This window comes from Dunckerocampus dactyliophorus, chromosome 1, assembly GCF_027744805.1.
Source record: "Dunckerocampus dactyliophorus isolate RoL2022-P2 chromosome 1, RoL_Ddac_1.1, whole genome shotgun sequence".
Taxonomy (NCBI): domain Eukaryota; kingdom Metazoa; phylum Chordata; class Actinopteri; order Syngnathiformes; family Syngnathidae; genus Dunckerocampus; species Dunckerocampus dactyliophorus.
In genome coordinates, this window is record NC_072819.1 from 49,143,460 (window position 1) to 49,168,605 (window position 25,146).

The window sequence follows — 25,146 nt, forward strand, 5'->3', positions numbered from 1 at the left end:
AACTGTTGCTCTGGTGCAAATTGGACTGAATCCAAAAAGGTATGATCTTGGCCCTTATGTCTCATGTGTCCTCCAGTTTCATTCTCTAATGGACATTAATGGCACTGGAATGGAATTTGTCAAATGCTGGACCTTACGGGTCCAAAATGGTAATGGCAACAGCAGAACAGAGACATCAGCTGCAGGAACAAAACACCATAAATCATCAATGGAAGACCTATTTTCATCATAAATGTGAAGCACTGGACATCTCGGGGTGGAAGGAGGTAAGTGGTTCCAAGTGGATCATATTCAGAAGGGAAAAATATGTGGAAAATGAAAGACAGACAATCATCCACGTATTGATATTCACAAATAACACATTCTTTGGAATCAATCAGGACACACTGGTGCATAACGATTTATTTTTCTTGTCGAAAATAAGTGTCAATGAGACTGAACCACTAACTGATGCAACTGTCACTATAATGTTCAGCATACAAGGCATTGGTATCATTTTGTAAAGTGTAAAGTGTCTGCACATTTCAACAATGATTGACTAACATCGTCTCTTTGGGTGAGATTGTACTCTAGGTCGGCGTGAGAGTACGACTTCATGCACACATCATCCACATTTGGGTTAGTCTGAGTGAATCTCTCCAAAAGGCGCAGTTTGTTTGTTTTTTTCTAGTAGACATTCGTTCTTCTATGCATTCATTCATAGTTAGGCAGGCCGGCTGCTGGGCCGACTTCTGGTGTGACACCTTCACAGTGGTGCTGCTTGACATCCGTGTAGAAACCTGGTGTTTGGTCTTGGCGCTGTCAAGAAGTCACAAGAGTGCAAAAGGACAACACTGGGCGATACGTTTACTGCCATCTTTTTCTTGGCTTCCCAAACTGATGTAGCGCTCTTATCCTCCGTGTTGATGGCTTTTGTTTGGCACAGTTCTGCCCGTGGAAACGCCCCTGAAATTGGCTGTATACCGGGAGGGGCCTGACGGATGGGGACTTCCAAAGAAAATCCACCCTGTATCGAAGGAATTTTATCTTACCCTTGTTTGTCTGCTTTGCTGGATGCGTTCCTACATTTCCCAGCATGCCTTGATTTTCTAATTTAAGCCCTCCCATCCGCCACCCGTCTGCCGATAGACTGCTACTGCACGCTACAGGCGGGGCAGCACACCTCTCTGCGGTCCGGCAGTGGGCAAAAGTCCATCTGCCGTACGATCTCGGTGAAAAGCTCGTCCACCATGGTCTTGCTCTTGGCAGACGTCTCCATGAAGGGGCAGCCCCAGTCCTCCGCCAGTGCCTGGCCCTCGCTGGGGGACACCTCCCTCTCATCCTCCAGATCCACCTTGTTTCCCACCAGCACCACCGGCACCTGCTGGTACCTGGAAATGAAAGAGGAAGCCATATGAGAAATCTGCCGCCTTCTCCTCCCCCCCGGTGGGTGTATTTTCCTGCAGGAACCTCCTGATGCCGCTGTGGGGAACTCAGAATGTGTTGGCCTACATATCGTCAGACGCTCAAACCACAAGAACGGTGCACAGTGGAGCAAGAGGGGAGCAATAAATGAAGCTATGCTCGAGCTTCCCGGGAGGGCCACCAAGCCCAACATCATTAGAGAACCGTCATGACAATGGAGCACCTCTTGGAACACCGCCTGCGCTTCACATGCATGCAAGCTGCACGTCTAATGGCCTACAATAGTGGTTAAAAATCATTGCTGTCGTGTGATACGCATACCACATTTTCCAAGCGTGTGAATCCTTCTCCTCCTCCTCCTCCTCCTTGGGCCGTCGATACTAGGAAATCAGGCTGGAGGGAGGTAGTGAATAATTGAATAAAGCTAATCCAGAGGCAATACAGTCCAAGAAACAAATAAACAGTACAAAGACCGAGTCGGGTGGTTGCCAGTGACGGTAGGGTCCACTGTTAGTCCGCTACTACCTGCTGCTGTTTGGTGAAACGACAGACAGAAGGAGCATCCTTCCAAAAGAAAGAAAGAGTGGCGTGGACATGCTTGACGTCTGTCCTGTTTGTGTTTGGAAAAGCAAGACTGGAGACGGTGTGAACAAGCAGAACGCCACACGGGCAAATGCGACCTGACAGCCTCGCAGGAGAAACTCTATATATATCTACGAAGACACAGGGAGCGCCCGCTTGGAGAGTCGGGCTGCGTGCGCTCTCCTCGCAATAGACCTGGAGAAGCTGAAAGCACAACACCGCCTTACTGGGCTACGAAAGTCTAGCATGTCAGTGGCAGCGCATGACGCTTTCGTTGAGCTAGCTGCATAGTAAAACATGGCATTGGAGCAGTGGAGGACTATAAATGCGTCGGAAGCTGGGGTGTCACGAGACACGAGACGATGAACGAGATTGGGTCTACGAGAACGAGACGAGACACGATTTTAACATGAAGAAACGTCCATCCATCCATCCATTTTCTATACCGCTTCTTCCTCATTAGGGTCACGGGGGTATGCTGGAGCCTATCCCAGCTGACTTTGGGCAACAGGCGGGGTACACCCTGGACTGGTCGCCAGCCAATCGCAGGGCATGAAGAAACGTCCGATGAAGAAATATATGACGATATATTGCAATCTGCTAATTTAATTTCTACGTTACACTCTTCTGCAGTCTGCGTGTATGCCAGTGGCCCCGCCTCCACCCACCGAGACAACTGACAAGAGGGCTCACTCCGTTCAAGCCGTTGTTCTATGGAACAACTGTGCCAAGGTGCTGACACCAACGCACAGAGTGAACCATCTTCCTGCCAGTTTAGAGGTGGGAGACGAGTAAAGCAGACATGCATGCGTATGCCAATATATCGAGGCCGGCAAAATTGTCAACTTTATTTTCATGTATTGTGTAATTAATTCATTAATTATCGTCCCAGGCCCAGTGCCTGCGGGACAATTTTTTTTTTTGTGAATGAGAAGTCTTGTCGCATTTTAACCTCGCAAGATCTTGTAACACCCCTAATTGGAAGGGAATAAATAATAGATCATAATAGATAATAGATAATAGACCATAATAGATAATAGATCATAATAGATAATAGATCATAATAGATAATAGACCATAATAGATAATAGACCATAATAGATAATAAATCATAATAGATAATAGATCATAATAGATAATAGATCATAATAGATAATAGATAATAGACCATAATAGATAATAGACCATAATAGATAATAGATCATAATAGATAATAGATCATAATAGATAATAGATTGCCAGTGTTTCCATTAGAACTAGCATACATGAAACTACGCTCACTTTTTAGTGCAAGTTGCAAACAAGTTCCGTTTCTGTGGCGGGTTGTTCGTCAAATTTTAGTGTAAGTCAGAACTTGGAAGCGGAATCCTGCTTCGCAAAAATTCACTTATCACGGTCGGGTCTGGAAGCAATGAGTAATCAAAGGATTACTGTCCAAACACAAACATGCGCAAATGGAGGCTCACCGTGTCAATAAACCACTACGGGTAGAATAATTAGAAGAATTCTTTAGCATCACCCCCCCCCCAGTTTCAGTTCAAATTTAGGTTATGTTAATAACCACTTATGTCCATCCAGCCTGAGGGGTGTTGACATGAGCGGTTCCCACTGTACCGTTACAACATGAGCACATAAAAAAGGCTATAAGGCTTTCAGAAAACACACAGAAAGACACGTTGTGATATGTAGTATTCTATACTGGTCAGTAGGTGTCAGTAATGATACATTGGGGGGACAACAGCCACGGCGGGAAGTACTCAGTGATAATGTGACTCCCAATGTCTCCTATATTGGCTAATACAAGTGTAAAGGTGACTATAGGGGTGTTACTTCATGTCTACAGGGCTCTAATAACGATGCTCTAACTACGAAAATGTTCCGTTTATAAATATGGAATCCTACTTTGCAGAAATTCACTTATCACGGTTGAGTTTGGAACCAATTACCCGCGATAAACGAGCGATGACTGTAATTATTTTTTTTGGACCACACCGACGTGCCCGCTGGTGTAAAGTGGCCAACCTCACAGTTCAGTGTAAACGTGTCAAGTATTCCTTGACGGAGGCACGGCTTCCTGTGTTGATCGTTGCAGTCGTGGGAGAGCATAACAGCGTTCTTGTTAGTTTTTTACGTGACCATAAAAGCCGCAAGAATCCTTACGAACAGATGCAGATTGCAGCTATTTCCCTCTGAGGGTGGTTGTGGCAGAGAAGAGAGAAGCAGTGTTTAGAAGTTGCAAAATTTCATTTTCCGAGTGTCTTCAGGGCAGAGCCGCCTTATTAAGGCTACCTGCTGTGCTAAAAGCGTTTTCACGAGCGCACGTAGGAATGGGGAGGTGGGAAGAGCAGCATCCAACATGAAGGCCTTCAAGCCTGCAGCCAGCCAGCACGCTGCAGTCTGCATCTGCTCTTAATTAGAAGCTGCAGTGTGAGCTCGCTGCTGGGCCGCACACAAAAAACACAAACAAAACAACTTCCAGAGCTGTGTGTGATGTCTCCGAGGGGTGCTCAACAAAGCTTCCATGCGCCGCTGAGCCAAGCAACCCGGCAACATGAGTGTGATAAACACGCAGATATTTGGGCCTGTGGAGCAGATGTTCCTCTCGATGGCGACCACGTTCAAGTTACTGGTGGCTTAACTGGTGGCCCTTCGTTGCTTGCTCTCCACTAAGATGCTGCTAGCCTGAGGTCCAGACACTGCTGTGAAGCCCCCTGGGACGTGTAGTTTTGGTCTCCACCCTGTTCCCGCTCCCCTCCTGCTATTAGACACAGCATCAGTGCGGCATGAAAAGGCCGCTTTGAAGCCGCTTCCCCTGGAGAAGCGTTAACCCTCAGATGGCACGCAAGGAGATGATGAGATTGTGTGTTAGCAAAGGCGGCGCATGCTAGCACTCGGCGAAATAGACTTCAACAACGTGGAAGGAGGAGAAGAAGCAGGAGGTTTGCAGCACACATTCTTTCCCACATAAGAGCTCTCCACTCCACTTTACACGGCTCGCTAATGGACGCCTGATGTCTTCTTGGCTTCTGACCCAACTCGGTTCCATTATGTTCTGGTGAGTGGCTTCATGCAACTTCACCGCATGTTGCCGCCGCCGCCGCTGCTGGCTCAGCACAATTACTCAGCAGGGAGCAAGATCTCCTCAAATGCTGACGAAAACCAGCAAGCGGGGCGCCTTGTTAAACGTCTTTTTTGAGCCATTAGTCAACAGTCAGTTTGTGACACGTAAATGTTTCAGATCATCAAACAAACGTAAATGTCAGTCAATGACAGCACGACTGAACACAAAACGCAGTTTTTAAATGAAACTTTTTATTATTAAGGGAGGAAACAAATCCAAACCTACGTGGCCCTGTGTGAGAAAGTGAAACAGCAGGGCGTTCTTGTCATATAGAAGATCTTTGACTAAAGCATAGCTCTCCGCAGGTGGTAGTCCGTTTTTGTGATTGTTGTTGTCAGTGCCGTACGACTGCCGTGCAGGTGTTCCTAATATTTTGAAGATACGGCGGGGCTTCCAACCACCCCCCCCAAAAAAATGTGAAGTGGGCGGCCATTTTGAGAAGCAATCCGGTGTAGGTCAATGTATGCTAAGCTATCCGAACAAAAACACCTCAGCTTTGCGTTAAAGGTGGCAAAGCAAATTAGCATCTAATCATCTTTTCCATCGCATTTATAATCAAAATATGCCAATGGCCAATAAAAAAACCCCGCATGTTGCGTCGAAACAGACAGATGTTGTGATTATATAAGCGTGCTTCTCGTACGCTGGAAAAAGCCACTTCAGAGGCAGAGCAGTGTGAAATAAAAGCATCAAGTATTTATGGGCCCCACGTACAGCATGCGCTGGCCACATTCCCTCCCTTCCGCTTTGCTATTATTCATTTCCAGCGGCGTCCCCCGGCTATGACGTGGGTCCACGGTGTGGCGCTGAACATCCGAGACCACACTTGGTAGGGAGCAACTAAAACACTCGTCATATAGAGGATCTTTGCGTTTTTGCGAGACATCTTAACAAACAGCAGTCACGTAGAGCAGTGGTCCTCAAGCTGTGGTGCGAGGAGGACCACTGCTACGCGGGACCATTTATAAAAGTACACTTACAGTATGTTGGAAATCATCTTCAGGCAAAGCTCAGCTTTCAATGACAGTTTTCACCCAAATTTTGCTGCAGTCAATATTGCATGGAACAAACTTCTCAATTTAAAAAAAAACATTAAAACATAAAGATTTTAAAATAAAATAAAAAAAACTATGGTTAGGATCCAGGAAATGAACGGAACTGAGAGTGTAGTACGCCATGATGGTGAGCAAGAGAGGTGGGCGGGGCTAGGCGGACAATAGAGTACAATGTATTCACGAGCTCTCAGCTGAGTGTAAAATAAAGTTATACGCTGATGAAATGGACGAATGTTATTTAGTAAACACAATGAATATATATACTGTATATGTATACGTATATATACTGTATATGTGTGTACATATACAGTATAGTTTACAGGTAATCAAAGTAGTTGATATCATTCACAAATAATTGACAGTTCAATTCAATGTGGCAATAAAGATAATTACACAGAATTCCTCAATAGTTGTGTGCATAAGCAAGTAATATGTCAGTCAGAATAGCTACGCAGCGTTCGCCATGTCTTACGTCCAGTTGGCATTTGCCGTCAAACATTCCGATGTACAAGAAATGAAAACTATTATGCAAAAGGCAATGCAGCCGAAGTCAAGGCGACATATTGAAAAGCTTTCAGCAACGGGCACATTTCCCGATTCATCATGAGACGATAGATTAAGAAAGGGAAGAGTCGAAAAACACGCGTTTCTATAGTGGAGTTCATGACGCCAAGCATCTCCGCCTGTCATCTGAGACGTGTGTTCACCATTGCGGCGGAGGAGCAAGAGCGAATCGGGAGGGGAGCTTAGTCAGCTGACTGATGTCACATGGTGTCTACAAAGTCACGTTAATGCGAGCGACCCAAACTACCTCCGCGAGCTGCGACGGGCGCCCCCTTGCCTAAATCACCATCATCAGACACCGTTTTGGGACGTATGGGTGAAGATGCAACTTAAGGACCCTGGATGTTTCGACTCGGCCAGTTTGAACTTTTTTTCTTTGTTTTCTTGTTTGATGTTATTTTTAGAACGTGCCGAGGGCCAGTAAAAAAATGAGCTCTGGACCACAAGTGGCCCCCGGGCCGCCCTTTGGTACGTACAATCTCGTGGTCTTACGAAACATCTGGACGGACAATATTACTAACATCCTCGGCCAACATTTCTGCAGTAGGTCCTTAAAAACAGCAGAGCGCTCCTGTCATATATAAGATCTTTGATTCGGGTTCTTGCAGCATGTCTTTAAAAACAGCAGAGCGCTCCTGTCATATATAAGATCTTTGATTAGGGTTTTTGCAGCATGTCCTTAAAAACAGCAGAGCACTCCTGTCATATTAAAAATCTTTGATTAGGGTTTTTGCAGCATGTCCTTAAAAACAGCAGAGCGCTCCTGTCATGTATAAGATCTTTGATTAGGGTTTTTGCAACATGTCCTTAAAAACAGCAGAGCGCTCCTGTCATATATAAGATCTTTGATTCGGGTTCTTGCAACATGTCCTTAAAAACAGCAGAGCGCTCCTGTCATATTCAGGATAAGATCTCTGACCAGTGTTTTTGCAGTAGGTCCTTAAAAACAGCAAAGTGCTCCTGTTGTATAGAGGATCTTTGACCAGCATTTTTGCATGAGGTCTTTAAAACACACACATTGCACGTTTCTGCAGTGGGTCCTTAAAAACAGCAGCATGCTCCTGTCATATATAAGATCTTTGGTTAGGTTTTTGGAGTATGTCCTTAAAAAAAAAGGCAGAAGAATGCTCCAGTCATGTATACAATCTTTGATTAGGGCTTTTTCAGTAAGATCTTAAAAACAGCAGAGTGCTCTCGTCATATATAAGATCTTTGATAAGGGTTGTTGCTGTGTGTCCTTAAAAACCACAAAGCGCTCTTTGTATATAAAGGATCTTTGATTAGCATTTTTGTGGTACATCCTAGAAAGCCGCAGTGTTCCTGCCGTGCAGAGGATCTTTGATTTCTTTTTAAATGCCACATCCTTTCATTGTTTGATTTGTTTGATTCTCTCCATCGCAAAGCAAGATCTTCGACTGGCGCTTTTACCGTCGACCCTTAAAAAAAAGCAGAGCGCTCCTGTCGTATAGAGGATCTTTGACATTGCTTGTCTTTCAATGTAAGACCATATCAGCCGTTTTTGCACCGATGTGACATTTCCAACAGGAATAATCGTGGAGGGAGAAGTCAGTCTTCAGCCTTCTGAAAAAGTGTTCCTCAGAACAATTTAGTAGAAAATCTCTGCTGTAAACACACAAGGACAAAAACAGCACCAAGAAAAACAGTTTTTGCAAGACCGCCGTGGTCATAACAGGCCTCGGTCGTGTAAAAACATTTTTTAGTCGCCCAATTCAGCAGAGAGGTGCCCAAATAGATCCCCCCCCCCCCAGCTGTGGGATGATCTCAGTGGATTTGTTGAGTAATGGCCTGGAGTGATCAGAAGCACATCCCGAGTTAGTCATCTGTGAGCGTATCAGCCGGGAGGGGTTCAACGGGTTCCTCTTGTGGAGAACACATGACGTGCTGCTTCATGTATCATCATGTCATGTGATATCATATGTAATATCATACACCGTGTAGCGTAATAGATGTATCATAATGTAATGGTGTAGAATATTGGCAGCACCCAATGAAGTGATGAGTGTCTCACCTCTTGACCCTGATGATCTGGTCTCTCATGGGCTTGATGTCCTGGAAGCTCTGCTGGTTGACCAGACTGTAGACCAGGATGAAGCCCTGGCCGTTCCTGATGTAAAGGTCCCGCATGGAGGCGAACTGTTCGGTGCCGGCCGTGTCCAGGATCTCCAGCACCGACGGGGACGAGTCCACCTCGATCTCCTTCCGGTAGAAATCTTCAATGGTGGGGTCGTACTTCTCGATGAACGTCCCAGTGACGAACTGGACCGTCAGGGCCGACTTGCCCACTCCGCCGCTGCCGAGCACCACCACCTTGTACTCCCGCATCGTGCCCCGCGTTCACATCCGGCACATCCCCGCCGTCGTGCGCTCACGCCACGGCCACGACACGCGTACTGCGGCGCAGGCGGAGACGATGTTGCGTTCAGGCTCCTACTGAGATGTTCCCACGCTATCTGGACGGAACCCCCTTCTTCCATCCATAATGCAGCAGGCAGACATAAGACTGCACGTCATCTTCGTGTGCTAAGAAGACATCCCCCCCCCTCAGCTCTACACGAAGCAGCGCAGAATTTAGGGTGAAGGGTTTGTCCTTAAGAAGACAAAAAAAAAAGTGTAGGGAATCCACGCCTCTGGATTCGGTGCATCCACCGGACGTTTCCGGCCTGTATGAGGGGCGATTAATGCCACTGAGCAACGCTACCACGCTAGCAACAATACTAGCTTAATTACATTTAATTTTTTAAAACTTATCGGCTAAGTTTGAGTTCACACAAATGTTAATGTGTTAATTAGCATTATTGGTTTTGCTCAAACACCTGTACGTGATAACTGGTTGCTATAAATGTGCTATACAAGTACTATTTGAATTGGCAATTGATATTGTTCTATATTGCCGTATTTACAAACTGTTATATATTTGATAAAATACTTGATGTGTATCATTAACCAAAAAAATCACTCGGTAATCCCGAAAAAATGTCCAAGTTAAACGTACCGCTATCGACAATACCTGCGTTCAGTTGGTATCACAGCGATACCAAAATTTGTAGTATCGCCCATCTCGTGTCTTTCGGTTGGTAATTTTTCTATGGCGGTGAGCTGATAAAGAGATGGCCAACAAAAAAGTAACCCTTTACTTTTCTTTATTTCCTTCTTTCAATAGATTTTACACTATCTTGCTGGAACCAAAGAACAAACATTTGACTAATATAAACATAATATAGCACAAAATATATTCAAAAGAATACATTTGTCATAAATGATGACAATATCAGATGGGAGTGTGTGTGTCCTGTTTGGTTGTGGAGGTGCAGAGCAACGATCATGGCACACAATCACAGTACGTCACATTTATCCCGTCTGGCGCCCTCTGCTGGCGAAAGCTTCGAATTACAAGTTCTGAGGTCCGCGGAGGTCCGGGGATCACAGAATTGTCCTCATCTTCGCCCCCTTTGGCCTCCATTGACTTCGAATGGCTTTAGATGAGAAAGTTCATGTTTGAAATCAAAGTCAGGGGGCTGGAGAAGAGACGCGTCTCTCGCTCGGGAACCAAACTTAAGGCAACGTGTTTGGATAAGCCGAGTCTGCTCAGAAATGTCTTTTTCTTTTCTTTTCTTTTACCATCAGTCCATGGTGACGCTTGGGCATTGTCGGAAACCAAACACGGACATGTCCCACAACAAACATTGACTTGGAAGAAAAGAAAACAGTTTCCCCCATGCATGACGCTCCTTTTGGTTGTTTGATGCTGGAGGGTTCCGCAAACGTAAAACCATGACAGGAAGTGAAAACAGTATTAAAAGTGCAATCCTTGAATAAAACATGTCAGTGTGGCTCCTGAAGGTCCTTTGTTGTACGCTAAGTAATCATTTAGAAATGATTTTGTTCTTATATCTATATTTCTATATTCATAGAGTCTATGTGATATTGAGTGTGACAGCGCTATAGGGGCTGTGAACATGTTAGCAAAGAATAAGAAATGTTAATATCTTGTTTACAATCTAACGTGTGTACAGTGCTCTAGCAAAAAAAAAAAAAAAACTTACAAAAATACCAAACTTTTAGTAACTGCAACACTTGGTTGCCACGCCAACAACTTATATTATTATGAAATGCTAGCATACTGGAGTGAAAAGTACATCTTTTTTTTTTGTTTATTTGTTTTGCTAAAATCACATCTAATACGACACAATTGATTTTCTTTCCTCTCTCGACAACGCAACACGGTTTCCTTTCCAACGAGAAGGCCATGGAGGTCCAGTCGCTTTCGATTAAAGGATGGACTTTTTAAGCCAACTAAAAAGCGTGGCGCACGTGCGGCTTGTCACATGACCTCCAACCATGCACAATAAATTACATTCGTTTTAAAAGTTGTTTACAACATAGCAGTTAACTTGAAGAGGAACAAGATAAATTACAACAAAATAGAACTTTACCCCCCCGCCCCCCCATCCCAGCAACAAATATCACACACACACACACACACACACACGCACACACACGCGTCACAATGCAGAGAATGAAACCCATCAGGTCTGATTGTGGATTGTCGATGGTAAGCATCAAGCACCGTGAAATGACATCTCTTTTGGGGGGAAAAAATAAAAAATACAACTAAAAATAACACATACATTTCTAGAATATTTTATATATTTTAAATATTTTTTAAATATTGAAAATATATATTTAAAAAAACTATGAATAAGTATTTTTTTAAAGAATATGTTAAATATCGTTTGGGATTTAAAAAAGAAACAATGTTGTGTCTTTTGCGGGGGAAAAATGGAAAATATATATTAAAAGATACAATACATACATTTTTCTTGAACATTTTATATATTTTTATATGTTTTAAAAAAATATTTAAAATATATAAAAACAAATACTTTTTTTGTGGAATATTTAAAAGAAAATGATTTGTGGGGGGAGTTTCAGACATATATATATATATGTATATACTGTACATGTGTATATATACTGTATATATATACTTGTATACAGTATATAAACAGCACACGTCTCCAAGCAGAAGTCTGAGAAGAAAGAGACACTTTCCATACATGATCACACGCTTTACAATACATTGTGTGTTTTTCCGCTCCTCTTCCTCCTGTAAACTACTGGTACGAAATGACGGTCGGTGGTGAAAGTCAGCAGACATTCAAAGCTCCTTCCAGAAAGACACTTGTGATGTCCATGGACAGTTGGTAGAAAAAAAACGTTTTTGTTGTTGTTGCTGTGTTTTTTTTTTTTAATTTCTTGGTTTTTTTTACCGTCAGTGGGTCGGCGGCCGGCGTGTGTGCGGGATGCGGTCGGTCGGTGAGCATGTTTAGGCACTTCTACGGGTTTTCTAGGATGAAACGGGAGGGGGTCAGACGCAGGCAGCCCTCCGAGTCCGAGTTCAAGTCGTTGGGCGTTGCCGAATGCACCAAATGTTTTTGTTTAGCACTTAAAAGCTTCTTCTGTCCCGTCATCACCGACCTAGCAGCCACTCGTGTCCTTGTCTGCCGGCAGACGGTCCTCAGATACACACAGATACACACACACACACACACACACACACACACACACATGGCTTGGTATGTCTGGGACTAACCCCGCCCCGCCCCCTGATAAGCCCTTGGCACTGACCCCGGCTTCTCGGGTGTCTGCTGTGTGATAGCTGGTCCTCAAGCGGAGAAGGTACCACTCTCCACCAGTTGGGAAACGGCGACAACAACCTCATATCTTCTCCAGGTGGCCACATTGGCAAAATGCTCGGAGGTCCCGCTCTGTTCCTGGCATCTTGCACGCTCACGTCCACAAAACAGAAGCACTCGAGGCCGTAGAGAGAGTGTGCGTGTGCGTGTGCGTGGACTCGCAGCCTTCCTGTGACTTGTGTGTGTTCCACTTGGTAGGATGCACCGTACGCATCATGTAGTGCAAATCAAGCGTCCATTCGATGCCAACCGAGGAACAAAAGGGTGCAGAAATGTCAAATAAATACGAAAGAAAGGGTTTCAATGACCACTGTGGTGTTTGTGTAGCGTGTACAAGTATACAATAGCAATATCTTGGACTTTTTCCTAGAAATACATACGCTATATATGGTGTGTGTGTGTGTGTGTGTGTGGGATAAGCCGTGTTACACTCTTAGCATGCAGGTTGCTGGACCTCTATGGGAGAGGTAAGGTAGTATTTACACGGTAGAGTATCTGCAGCTCCTTCACACACCCGTCCCGTGGGGTTGCTTACTTCAGGATGATCTGCAGGAGAGAAACACAAAGAGGGTGAGGAGGCGTTTCTACCCAGCATCCTCCGTACCGCCATCAACGATAAATATGTGGGATTTTTTTTTTCCTCTGTTGAAGGGGGGGTGGGGCAGAAAATGTGGATAGAGTGCGGGGATGGGGGGGCGCGTGATGCTTATTAGTGGACAAAAGCCAGCCACATGAGGTGTGTGACGTTGCACGAGAGAGGTGGTGAGTCCAGTGACGCATTCTCGCTGTATGACGGCAGTATTTTTGTCTCCCTTAATCATCAAAAGTTTCATGTAAAAACTGCAGTTTGTGTTCACTTGTGTTGTCATTGGCTAACATTTACATTTGTTTGATAATCTGAAACATTGCAGTGCGACAAACATGCAAAAAAATAAGAAATTAGGAAGTGGGGCAAACACTTCTTACACCACCGTACGTATTCATTGATAAATCATGTTTATTTGGTGGATTATTAGTACTAGTCAAAAACGTATTGTTTGCATGAATTCAAGCATAAAAATGGCTAAATGAACTAAAATACAAATACAGAAATCCTCTTTTATCATGGTTAATTGGTTCCAGAACTGACCGTGAGTGAATTTCCACAAAGTAGGATTCCTTCTTAATGAAAGGAATATTTTTGGAGGTACAGCATAGAAAACTTGTTTACGACCCTCTAATAGCATTATTAGAGCCCTCTAGACATGAAATAACACCCCTATAGCCACCTTTACACTCCTATTACCCAATAAGAGTAAACAAGCCATTTCAGACGTAAATAAAGCTCGTGTGTTACTATAAATGTGTTCCCCGAGCGGCAGGTGCACAGGAAGTGACGTCAGGGGTTCAGTTCAGAGTTGAGTTTCATCTTTGCATGGGTAACGGCCGCTAAAATGTTTTTATTAGAGATTATTGTACCTGCTGTGAGATAATTCAAACCTGCAACTAGAAAAGCAGACCTTCGCCAAGCACCGTAGCCCCGCCCCCATATTGTGATTCACCCCACAAATATGAGTCCTACCTTTATTTTCTCGACCATGAAAACATAGCATTAGCAGTTGGATTCTTAATGATATCAGTTAGTTCAGTAGTTATTCACAAAAATGTGTTGTCTTCCTAGGATGAAAATTCCAAATATTTTTTTTCACATTCTGGATCTTAGTATCCGGAATGATTCCATTGTCTGGATCAGTCTTTGATATTTTGCAGAACCTGTTGGAAACTCGCCCTGTATTTCTCCCCCCACCAAATGCTCTGACCATTTTTTGTTGAGTCATATGCAGAAATTCCGAAAATGGTCCTATCTCGCAACGTTAAAGAATCCTGGACACCCCCCAAAATGTAATCAGTTCTTCCATATCGCGTTTCTGACAATTACTGAAAATTTCCCCCAAATCCATTCAGAACTTTTCCAGTTATTTTGAACACAAACAAACAAGCAGATAAACGCCGGCAAAAACTTAACCTCCTTAGCCGTGGCAATAAGAGCCTGTTCCAGTGATCAAGTCTGGTGCTTGTGTGTCTCACAGAACGTTACAGTAACATTGCTGACACCTAGTGACCAGTGTAGAATACTACACATCATCACATGCTTCTTTTGAAAGCCTTATATTTGCATTTTAGTTCATTTAGCCATTTTTATGCTTGAAAATGCTTAATTTAGGCAAAAAATAAGTAACAATGTCTTAAATATGGATTTTTTATAGACCTAAAAAATAGGCCATTTTCAACCACAAAACAGCACACAGTTAACTAAAAAAAACAAGCAAAATTCGAAGCACAAAGTGGTGAGGGACGAGTGTATAAAGCGTTCAGGGACGCATTGACAGTAGTATTGATATGTAGTATGTTGTATTCTACACTGGTCACTTGGTGGTAATGACAAGCACAAGACCTGACGGGCGGAACAACAGGCTTTTATTGCAGGTTCAGATGATCAGGTACAATAATCCCTAACGCTGGCTTCTCTGTGCCCACGACGTCATTTCCTGTCCGTCCCCCCACTCAGCTCCCGTAGCATCAGAACACATTTACAGTAAGACACACGGGCACGAGTCTTATGTATGTCTTATTTCTCTTATTAAGTCTACTACTGTATATTGGGTCGTGTGTCTAATAATGGTACCAATGTCTATTTAGAAGGTCGTAAACATGGTTTTCTGTGCTCTAGCTGCAAAAATATGTTTGCTAGACTGTAATACCACATCCTGACAGACGGGGGTGCTGTAGCTTAATTTGTGACCCATTAAAGTTGTGGGGCAGCCTGGTGACACAATGACAAACACTGCTTGGCTTGAGACATGGCTTCCAATCTCGGGTGGGGCCTTTTTGTTTGAAGTTGACATGTTCTTCCTGCGCTTGCTTGGGTGGCTTCCTTCCACAGTCCCAAAACACGCTGAAATATGGAGGAAGGATTAAATAACCTCTGCTTCTTTCTAGCCCTTTTCTGACATGTTGCGTCCATGACCATGGCGGTCTTCCTAGGAGCCCCGTATGTGTTTGAATGTCCCGTCTGTGCAGTAGATGGCGCTGCTGGCTCGAGTATATAAGCCGGGCGCCAACAGGTAGCTGTCAGGTGTTGACCCGGAAGGGAGTGTGTATTTGACGCTGTTGTTGTGTTATTTTTGGAATTAAGACAGCATGGGACTACAGGTAGTCACCTTCACTTCATTAGCACAGTGCTTGGCTGGCTATCATAGCCACATTTGCACCATACAAGAAGATCACTGCAATTTCTAATGCTTTGAGGTATTCATTGAACAATATATTCCTGATAGTAGTATAAAACTCATGAGTGTATCTTAGCATTAGCTACAATTTAAAAGTTCATTCATTGTTGCCAGGGAGGACTGTGTCCCTGGCTGGCAGGGAGGGGCCGGTGGTCAGAGGGACAGACGGAGGCAGACAGCAGAGGTCTGACGTCACCGCTTCTCCTTGTCCCAAATGCATCTTTAAAGAGCGGCACCGCTTCCTGCTGTTGCTTCTGCATGCCAATTACAGGAAGTGCGCGCGCACGGCCGCCGTGTGACGGGCAAGGACGAACACGGTCGGAACGTCAGCTATGACGAACGGAGACGGGAACGTGTTTTCAGAGACTTGACAGCCAGGGGTGTCCAAACATTTTCCACCGAAGGCCACATGCTGAAACCCGTTGTTTTCCTGCTGTGACTCATAATATTAAGACTTAGAAAAACAAACAAACATTTTTTCTTTAATTCAACTCCATGACATTATTTGGCCTCATAATATTATGAGTTTATTTTCCTAAAATTGTGACTTTTTTTCTTGTTGGAATACAACTTTTTTTCTCTTAATATTCAGACTTTATTCTCCTAAAAATACAGCTGTTTTTTTCCCATTTTTCCCCTAATTTTCCAACAACTTGAAATTTCTTCTTCTAAATTTCCTTCTCATAATTGTGAATTTATTCCCAATATTTTTCTCATAACGTAACTTTTTCCGCCAAACCCAATTTCCTCAAAATTACAACTTTATTTGTCGTTTCGTTTGTTTCTCTTAATATTACGACTTTTGAAAAATAATGTCTTTTTTCGTTAACTCATTCAATCCCAGCCATTTTTCAAAAGGCAGCCCCTTCAGCCATTTTAGACAATTTTGACAAATTTTTCAAGGCGCACAGAATATTATGTTCTGTGGCTATATGAACACGGAGCCTACCAAAAGACAGATTAGACTCTCATCTTTCATCAGAAAAAAAAAGTTTGTTTCTACCTTTTTCCGTTCTCTAGTAATCAGCAGTAGAGTATAGGTAAGTTTCAGGAAAATACCATTTCCCGACTAAAAAGGGAGAAAAACAGCTTTTCGTGAAAACATACATTTCAAGCATAACTTTCCCTTTGAGCCACTTTTGTTTGCTTTTGTGACAGCTCAAATATCTAAACAACTACACCACGACATAAACAAAGCAAAAAAGGGCTGTATTACATCAAAATAACAATTTATTTACAAATACAACACCATGAACTATTTACATTTTTCACATTTGGAACTAAACTGTGTGCCTGCATCAAAATGTCCCTACATTGCGTAACCTTGTGTACGCTACACTCCTCCACGCTCTCTCACTTCCCCTGCATTCATACTTGCAAAGGATCCATGCCGAGCTCTTATCAAATTAACGCCGTTTTACTGGCTTACAACTGCATGAAAAGTATTGTGCACTTGCGTCATCGCCTCTTTTTGGAAAAGACATATGAATACGTCTTTGGGAGCGAGCGTTCGGTTTTTAAAAAAACGTATTAATACGTCTTTGGTATTGAATGAGTTAATATTTGAACTTTCTGCTACAAAAATGATTTTTTAAAGTTATTCTCGTAAAATTACCACCTTTTTCTCTTAATATTTTGACTTTATTCTTGTGAGATTATTGCTGATTTTTCAATATTTGCTGCTGCTCTTGTTGTTTTTGAAAGAATTTTTCTTGTTAAAATACATTTTTAGAACGTGCTGCGAGCCAATAAAAAAACAATGGCCCCAGGCCGCACTTTGGACACCCCTGGAATAAGTCATAACAGTCAATCACAGGTGAAAATACCTTATGAAACGATGATTGAGAGCTGTACTGTATGTTGTAACAATTGTAGGGTCAGCTATGGGTATGCACGGTGGTTTTCTAGGACCCAGCCTTTCCAGCTTCAAGCTTTTTGGAGCATTTTCACGCAACATTGCTCAGTACATGTCTGTGTCCTGAAGGCAGCTATCACTGCCTGACTGCCAGCTGCTGTGCATGCATTGTGCTGAAATTTCCGGGTTTAAAACGGCCCACACATGCACGCCATCCAGGCTTGGCTCCTGCTGACACATAGCAACAGGAGAGCCGGTGATCAGAGGCCATTTTTAGACACCTTGTGCGATCATCTTTCCTGTCTGCCTCACCCTCACAAGAGCAGCCTACAGCCATTTTCTTACATACACTGGCAACAAGGACATGATGAAGAAGTGAAAGAAAAGCTGTGTACATGCATGTGCTGCAAAGTGTGTATTTGTTTGCCCAACACACAAGCAGTACAGGTGACGTACAAACGTAAAAACACACAACATGCAAAACAGAACCAGAAAGTGGCGCAACACAACACAAGTACTCCGATGCAAATGAGAGAGCTCTGAAGAAGTGCTGGATGAGAGCGCCTCCGAGGGCTAAAAATTCTCAGGAAACATGATCGGCCACCCAGCAACCCACCCCGTCTCCCCTCTCCCCTCAGGTGGAAAGGACGGATAGGGCGGGGCCTCAGCCACAGGTTCCAGCGACTTCTTCAGAGCTCCAGGGACTGATGAAAGAAAGCTTTAAAAGGAGCAAACCTGATTGGCTGGTGCTGTTGCTGCGTAGGGGACACTTGTGGCAGGAGTTGTTGCTGCAGAGACAGTAGCAGGCGTAGCACTGTACATCATTGGGACTTGGTTTGGAGGGTGAGAAGGGGGGTGGGGTGGTAGCAATTGGCACGTAGGTGGAGCGGTATGGCGACCATGGCAACAGGCGTGGCATGTGCATGTCGGCGCGTGTTGTTTGCGGATGGGTGTTGTTGCGGATGGTGGCGGATTTTACAGAGCGCCAGCAAGCCATCGTTAGGATCACACCGGCAGATGGCATGCAACCATTCACAACGCAAAGCAAGGAAGGAGGAAGAAAAGATGACGGGAGGAAAAAAAAAAAGAGGAGAGAAGCAGATTACAATCACAAATTAGGAAATTTGGACAGAAAAACAGTTTGCTGCTTTCCCAAAGAGTTTGAATGTTTTTCCCCAAAAATACAGCTTAACTGAGTCTTTACTCATCTACGACCTACTGATTGGTCGTCCGGGACTTTTTGTAATTCCCATCCAGCATTGAGAAAACTATGTGGGTGTAAGAATCGCTCTGGGAAACTGCTTTAAATTTCCTGATCAACAGCACACAGCAAACAACTTGTAGCTTCATACACAGGCCACACTTTGGTGTTTAACACATGAAATGTGTGTTCTTGATGAGCTTTCACCCTCAAAAAACATCATCAGCAGTTATTATACTTGCAGTGGTGTGTGCGTGTGCGTGTTTGTGTGTGAGTGAGAAAGAGAGCGAGAGCAAAAAAAGGGAGGGTCAGGACCTACCAAGACTGCTAGCAGGTGTCATGCACAAGACTGACCCTGTTGTGTTCATGCAGAAAGAGAAAGGGGGGGGGGGGGTATATGGGTTAATTGAGAGGGAGGTGAGCCACAAGGTTAGACAAGTTACAGCATTGATGGACGCAAGCAGGGAAGTTCCCCTTGACCGGCTGTATTAGTGGCAAACACCAGCTAGGCCTCACACTTTACTAACCTAAGTTCATCACGTATTCTGTTATTTACCACGAGGCAATAAGCTTATTTTTATACACTTGCTAAATTCATCCCCATCTATCTGGGAGAAAAACATGCTTTTAATCCAAACAGGTGCTTGCTTGCAAGTCATGTGATTTACAGACGTGCACTAACCAAACTATGACATGAAACTTGATATAGTCCTCTGTGATTGTGTTGCAGCTGCACTGTGGACAAACCCCACCCATCTGGCGTTTAGACACAAACATGATGGCACGTGAGTGTGGCTACAAGCTAATGTTTTAGCCACGCAGCTGAAAGATGGTGTTGTTTGAAAGACAGAACCAAACTTATCACGTTTTGGGGATGGTCCTCTAAATACTTGAGATGATGACGCTATCATTGTGTGTGAATGAATATACAGTGGTACCTCAGTTTTTCTTTTTAATCCGTTCCAAAGAGTCGGTCGAAAACTGAATTTGACAAAAAACACATTTTTCCCATAAGGAATCTATAAATGAACATTTATCACTTTACCTTTATTGTTAAGATGGCGATGAACGGCGAGGGTAGAGGGTTTTGCTATGACTTCTTTCTTGAATTCAATCGTGTTTCCACCTTCTTTATCAAAATGCTGCCACTTGCCACTTTCTTTAGCCCCATGGTGGGTTATTTTGCAGCCGTACTCGATAAAAAACAGAGGCTTGTGGTGTAGCTATGTTAGTCAGCAAAGAACTACAGATTCAACAAGAAGTACAGAAGAAGATTCAAGAAGTACAGATTCAACCTGTGACGATGTCACAGAGAGGAGACGGAGCTGGGCGAGAATGACTTCCGGGTCAGAGTTGAGAGCTCGTATCGTAATAAAGACACACTATGCCACCTTGACACTTGCATGAATTTTGCCTTCGCATTGTCCCGCAATTCGCTGTGGAAATCATTTCGATGGTACACCTGAAAAGCGTGAAGACTGGTTTGCACGCTGTCTGCATTGTGTTTATGCATACGAAAATGGTGCGCATTGGCACAACATGCCACGCTCCCGCACGATTTATTTACACCGAAGTCAAGTACTGCTTACGTCTAGTGTAAGACATAGTACGCGTGACACGCATTGTTCCGCATTGTCTCCACCGCTTCCATCCGCATCTGTGAAGCAGTTGTGGCATTATTTGGTCCCGCTTTGTCCCGTGTGATACCACACCCTAGCAGAGGTGCATGTTACGCGGCTTTTTGGTCGAAGGCGATCAACCAAGCTTCTGCTTGGGTCTGCCGGTTGATCTTGGCAGGGTGGAAGCGGTGTCAGGAGGTCCACTGTCGCCGGCGGGTTTCGGGGGGCTGTTTGGTTCCGACACTGAAGGAGACGACTTTAATGGTTTTAGTGCGGAAGGAGGAGGATGAACACGGCAATGACAGCGAGTTTCGTGGTAGGATACTGTGTAACTAGCCGTATTACACACACTGTTTGGAAAAACGCATTTCTTTAATGAAAAGTTTAAAAAAGCTTTCTGTGTACTAAATATCCCATTTACGACGTGGACTCCTGTGGCTTATAAACAGGTGCGACTGCGAGTATCTTGAAGCTGCAGTGCTATTACTACTTCCCAAAGACCAGAAGGAAATGCAGAAAGAGCAGGCACTGTAAAACCCTAACTAGAGAAAGGCAAGCACAGGCAGTGTGGGGGAGTGAATGGCTGACTAGCGTACAGTGTATTAATACCATGACAAGATTCACTTAGGCACTCGAGTCCCACGTTGTACGTTGGGCCGTACGATAACTGAGACAGTGTATGAAAATCAAGACATATTTTTGGCAATGATTTTTGTCAAAACCGAATCCTATGCTTATGAAACACGAGGTAGCACTGTATTTATTCACATTCAGAGGAAAAAAGACATACGCTATATGGATTAAAGTCTCGGGACACGCCTCATAATTCATGAATTGATCATCAGAGGTTGTTAACCATCAATCTTAAATCATATTACCAAGACATTGGGGACTATTCTATGCCGCCAACTTTGGGAAATGCCTTTTTCTGCTGAACATTGTGAGCCTGCAGGCCCTTTTGTCCAACACCGGTGACATCGGACCTCACAAATGTTCTTCCTGGTGGATGGACACACTCCAAAATCTTGTTTTTTTTTCTAGTCTCACCTTCTGTGGGTGTCATGGCCCATGGTCCCAATACTTTTACCATATAATGCAACTGGTCACGACGGGTTGCTGCTCAAATGACTTAGTGATCTGTCTTTACCAGTGTGCTTTGCGTATGGATGGCAAGTGCCTCCTACCTGTGGGAAAGAAAGCTGGCTGCTGGAGCTGAGCGCTGGTCAGTGCCTGCTGGTAATGCAAGACACTGGGGTTGAACAGCGAGCTCGCACCGTTGCTCTTCTCCAGTGCCGGTCTCTTTGGTAGCGGCTGAAGGACGCTGTGAGGAAACGCCTGCTCAGCGAGAAGACATGCACACACAAGAGAAGAACAGTGGATTTACACTTGGGCAGGTCACACCCATATTTGGACATCTACTATTTGACTATGCTCAGCACAAAAAGTCCAAAATGAAGAGTGACAAACTACATCCTAGCAAAAACACTGGTATTATTTTACAATTACATTTCAAAAATGTATAATACAGACTGGCAATTGCCAATGTAAACTATGAAACTTCAAAGTGCATTACAGCATTTCACAAAAGCAAAAGAGCCAACTTAAACTTTGTGAGTGGCTACAGTACAATTAAAGAAGCTACATGCAAAGCAAAAGGTGAAAGGTCAAAGTACCAGGTCTACAGTTGCCTCGAGGGGTCGCTTCATTGCTTTGGCAGTCGACTGAGTCTTTAATTAGCAGGCAGCGAGCACATGATGGCAGTGGGCCAATGGGATTCAAGCGTATTAACATACAGGTAACAGCAAGCAGAGGTGCATCATGGGGGACAGCATTGCATTGTGGATAGGTGAGAAGGAAAAAAACAAAAACAAAAATAATCTGAATGCAGGTATACCACATACAAAACAATAGGCATGCACATAAACAAAAACCTTTTTTGTTTACTTTAAACATTTGCTACTTTTGGAATTAGTATAAAAATTGTAAAAAGGCATCTACATTAAACATCTACATTAAAGTTAAAAAAGCGAGACTTGTATGTCATAACTACTGGGCAAGAATTTAGTAGCAAGGCTGACTACAACTTTTAACACCAACAAAATGCATCAGGATAAACAGCGGATAAATGAAAAGATCAAATGTTGACTATGAACTATGAGCTCCTATTAACATTGTGTGTGAGGTGGTGGTTTGTTCAAGTCATCCTGCAGCAGGTACGTGACTGTGTGATCAGGTTCAACTCAATGTGGAGCGCTGTTTATTCTCCAAGACACCATAAATATCCGGGCTGCAGTGTCACCGTGTTTCACAGCTCTATAAAGTAGTAACACACAGTGTCGTCCATGCAATGATGACGTGGTTGAAAGGGGATGTAATTCAAAGTTCCCATGGGGGCCATGCAGGCTTCTTGCTTCACGCATGTGGACTTCCGAGGCGTGGTGTGCGGAAATTGCATGACAGAGCAACAATACGACATGAACAAACACTGTGGTTAGTTCAAGATGGAGGATGACGCGCTGCAGTGAGATGAGAAGCAAAGGTGGCAGCACACCACTGCGAGGAAGGGAGCTTGCAGAACGGCAAGGGAGCTTGCCGTTCTGCGTTGGCAAAGCAACACGTAATGTGGCACAGTTAAACAACACCACTAACAGACAGCCTCCAGTTAAGTTCCCCTGCTTTAGATTACTAACGTGATTTATGGATAATGATATTAACACCAACGAAGCAATAATGGTTTTATGGGTCTCTGCTTTAGCTTGGGCGAATTGGATTAAAGGTGCTGACTAAACAAGTCATTCTCCCAAGGTTAACCTCCTCACCTCCAGCAGCGCTCGTAACTGCTACTGGTAAATATAAAATGACGTCATAAAGTCAATAGGATGAAATGCATGAAGACCACGCAGTGTGAGGAGAATGCACAAGGAGGATGAACTGAATCTTGTTTGACAAGTTAACGTGTGGCAAATGGGGAGGTTAATGAGCTAGGGGCCGGTGTGACCATCAGACGTTGGCACCGCGGGGTCATCCCTTGCCCCAAGCGGCCTCATATATATTTGGATTCCTTGCCGTGTCCCAGCTGTTACGCTCGGCCCAGCACGCTAGTCACTTTTGGAGGACGAACAAGGAGAACAAAGCAGCGATGGCGATGGCCAGTGAGCTTTGTGCAATCCATAACACATGCTCGTGCCATGGGGAGAGAAAACTAGGCAGGCGTGGTGCGAGGTGGGTAAGTGCAGCAGCTAACAGGAGCGTTCATCCGGCATCCTGTCTGAATTTCCACCTGTCTCTTGGCCTGTTGGGGGATGTGATGTGACTTTCTCATCCATCCTTGATTTAATTAGCACTGATCTGTGGAGGGCTGCACTGGCCACTCACAGATAGCAAGGCTGGGGAGCACTATTGCATTGTGTTTGTCTGAACCAAGGGCGTTGCACAATGAGCATGCTCTGGTAATAAAAGACTGTTCGTGAAGTATCATTGTAAAAAGGCCGCACTTTGGGAGGAGCATTGTTAGTGAAATGCACACTGGAACCAACTGGAATGAACCGGCAGGTGGGGGGTGGGGGTGGCGGGGGTGGGGGGGCTGCTTGATACCGTAATAATAAAGCAGGGCTCCACATTTTATGTTACTGTGGGGGTGTCATAACAAGCAGCATATGTGTGTGTGTTTAATTGAGGTAGTGCATCTTTGTGTGAATGTTACCATATGCAACACTGTGCAAAAGTCTCTGATTTGCTCTTTTAGCGGTACTGTAATTGCAACTACCGTCACTCGGTAGAGGCTGATCTGCTGACAAAAGTGAAAAAGTAAATCACTGTGTCGTATTTGTTTGTGAATGACCACACTACTTCCCAGATGGTGGAGGACAACTAACAGATGGGCAGTAGCATTATTATTCTATAAGGAGCATTATTTTTGTTGTAGATTTTGTCATACAGTAATCCCTCGCCACTTTGTGCTTCGAATTTCGCGGCTTCATTCTCTCACGATTTTCATAATGTTATATTATAATTATGTAAAATGAATATATGAATTCTGCATTGTTGTTTAATACGGACCATTATAAATAAAAAAGCATATTGAAGCAAATTTTACTTTTTTTTTTCAAGCATAAAAATGGCTAAGTGAACCAAAATACAAAAATAAGGCATTTAGAAGACACATTCAAAGTGTGTAGTATTCTACACTGGTCACTAGGTGTCAGTAATGTACTGTAACGTTACCAGACTTGATTGTCGGAAAAACAGGCTTTTATCGCATGTTTGAATGATCTCACAACAGGTGCAATAATCCCGAACACGGGCTACTGTTGCGGCCGTACCCCATAGCAAGATTACAAAAAAAAGCCACTCCCTGTCTGCCCCCACTCACCTCCCCAAGCACCGGAACACAAGCACAGCAACACACACGAGCACACGTCTCATTCATGTCTTAAATGGCTTACTTTCTCTTATTATGTCTGCTATATTGGATAATACGAGTATAAAGGTGACTATAGGGGTGTCACTTCATGTATGGAGGGCTCTAATAATGTTAAAAAACATATTTAGAAGGCTGTAAACAGGCTGTCTATTCTGTAATTCCAAAAATACTCCACTTATAAATAAGGAATGACCAATTAACCGCGATAAACGAGGGATTACTGTAATGTTAAATGTATCTGTTCTACTCTTTTCTGATTTATTATATATCCAAATGACTGCTGTGAAAAAGTTCATGAACACAACAAAAACAGTGGGACTTTTACACAGTACTGTA

General features: G+C 43.8%; 2 protein-coding genes across 17 annotated transcripts in view; both read right to left on the minus strand.

The window, feature by feature from the left end:
• Nucleotides 1–386: 386 nt before the first annotated feature.
• LOC129190938 (ras-related protein Rap-2a-like) lies at nt 387–9,410 on the minus strand. The gene is made up of 2 exons (XM_054793754.1): nt 8,756–9,410; nt 387–1,370 (listed from the first exon to the last, which is right to left on the minus strand). The coding sequence occupies exons 1-2, from the start codon at nt 9,067–9,069 to the stop codon at nt 1,133–1,135; spliced, it is 552 nt and encodes a 183-aa protein (XP_054649729.1). The 5' UTR covers nt 9,070–9,410; the 3' UTR covers nt 387–1,132.
• Nucleotides 9,411–9,540: 130 nt separating this feature from the next.
• The window catches only part of mbnl2 (muscleblind-like splicing regulator 2), a 53,702-nt gene continuing 38,096 nt past the window's right edge, over nt 9,541–25,146 (minus strand). For 3 of the 16 annotated variants that reach the window (XM_054793584.1, XM_054793566.1, XM_054793575.1), the window contains 5 exons: nt 22,061–22,114; nt 21,572–21,722; nt 19,088–19,123; nt 18,303–18,397; nt 9,542–12,989 (listed from right to left, as the gene is read on the minus strand). In XM_054793584.1, coding sequence (XP_054649559.1) covers nt 12,975–12,989; nt 18,303–18,397; nt 19,088–19,123; nt 21,572–21,722; nt 22,061–22,114 — 351 coding nt within the window. In that variant the 3' untranslated portion in view covers nt 9,542–12,974. Of the gene's footprint in view, nt 12,990–18,302; nt 18,398–19,087; nt 19,124–21,571; nt 21,723–22,060; nt 22,115–25,146 lie in introns of all 16 variants that reach the window. The other 13 variants (XM_054793612.1, XM_054793651.1, XM_054793641.1 and 10 more) reach the window with 13 other exon arrangements.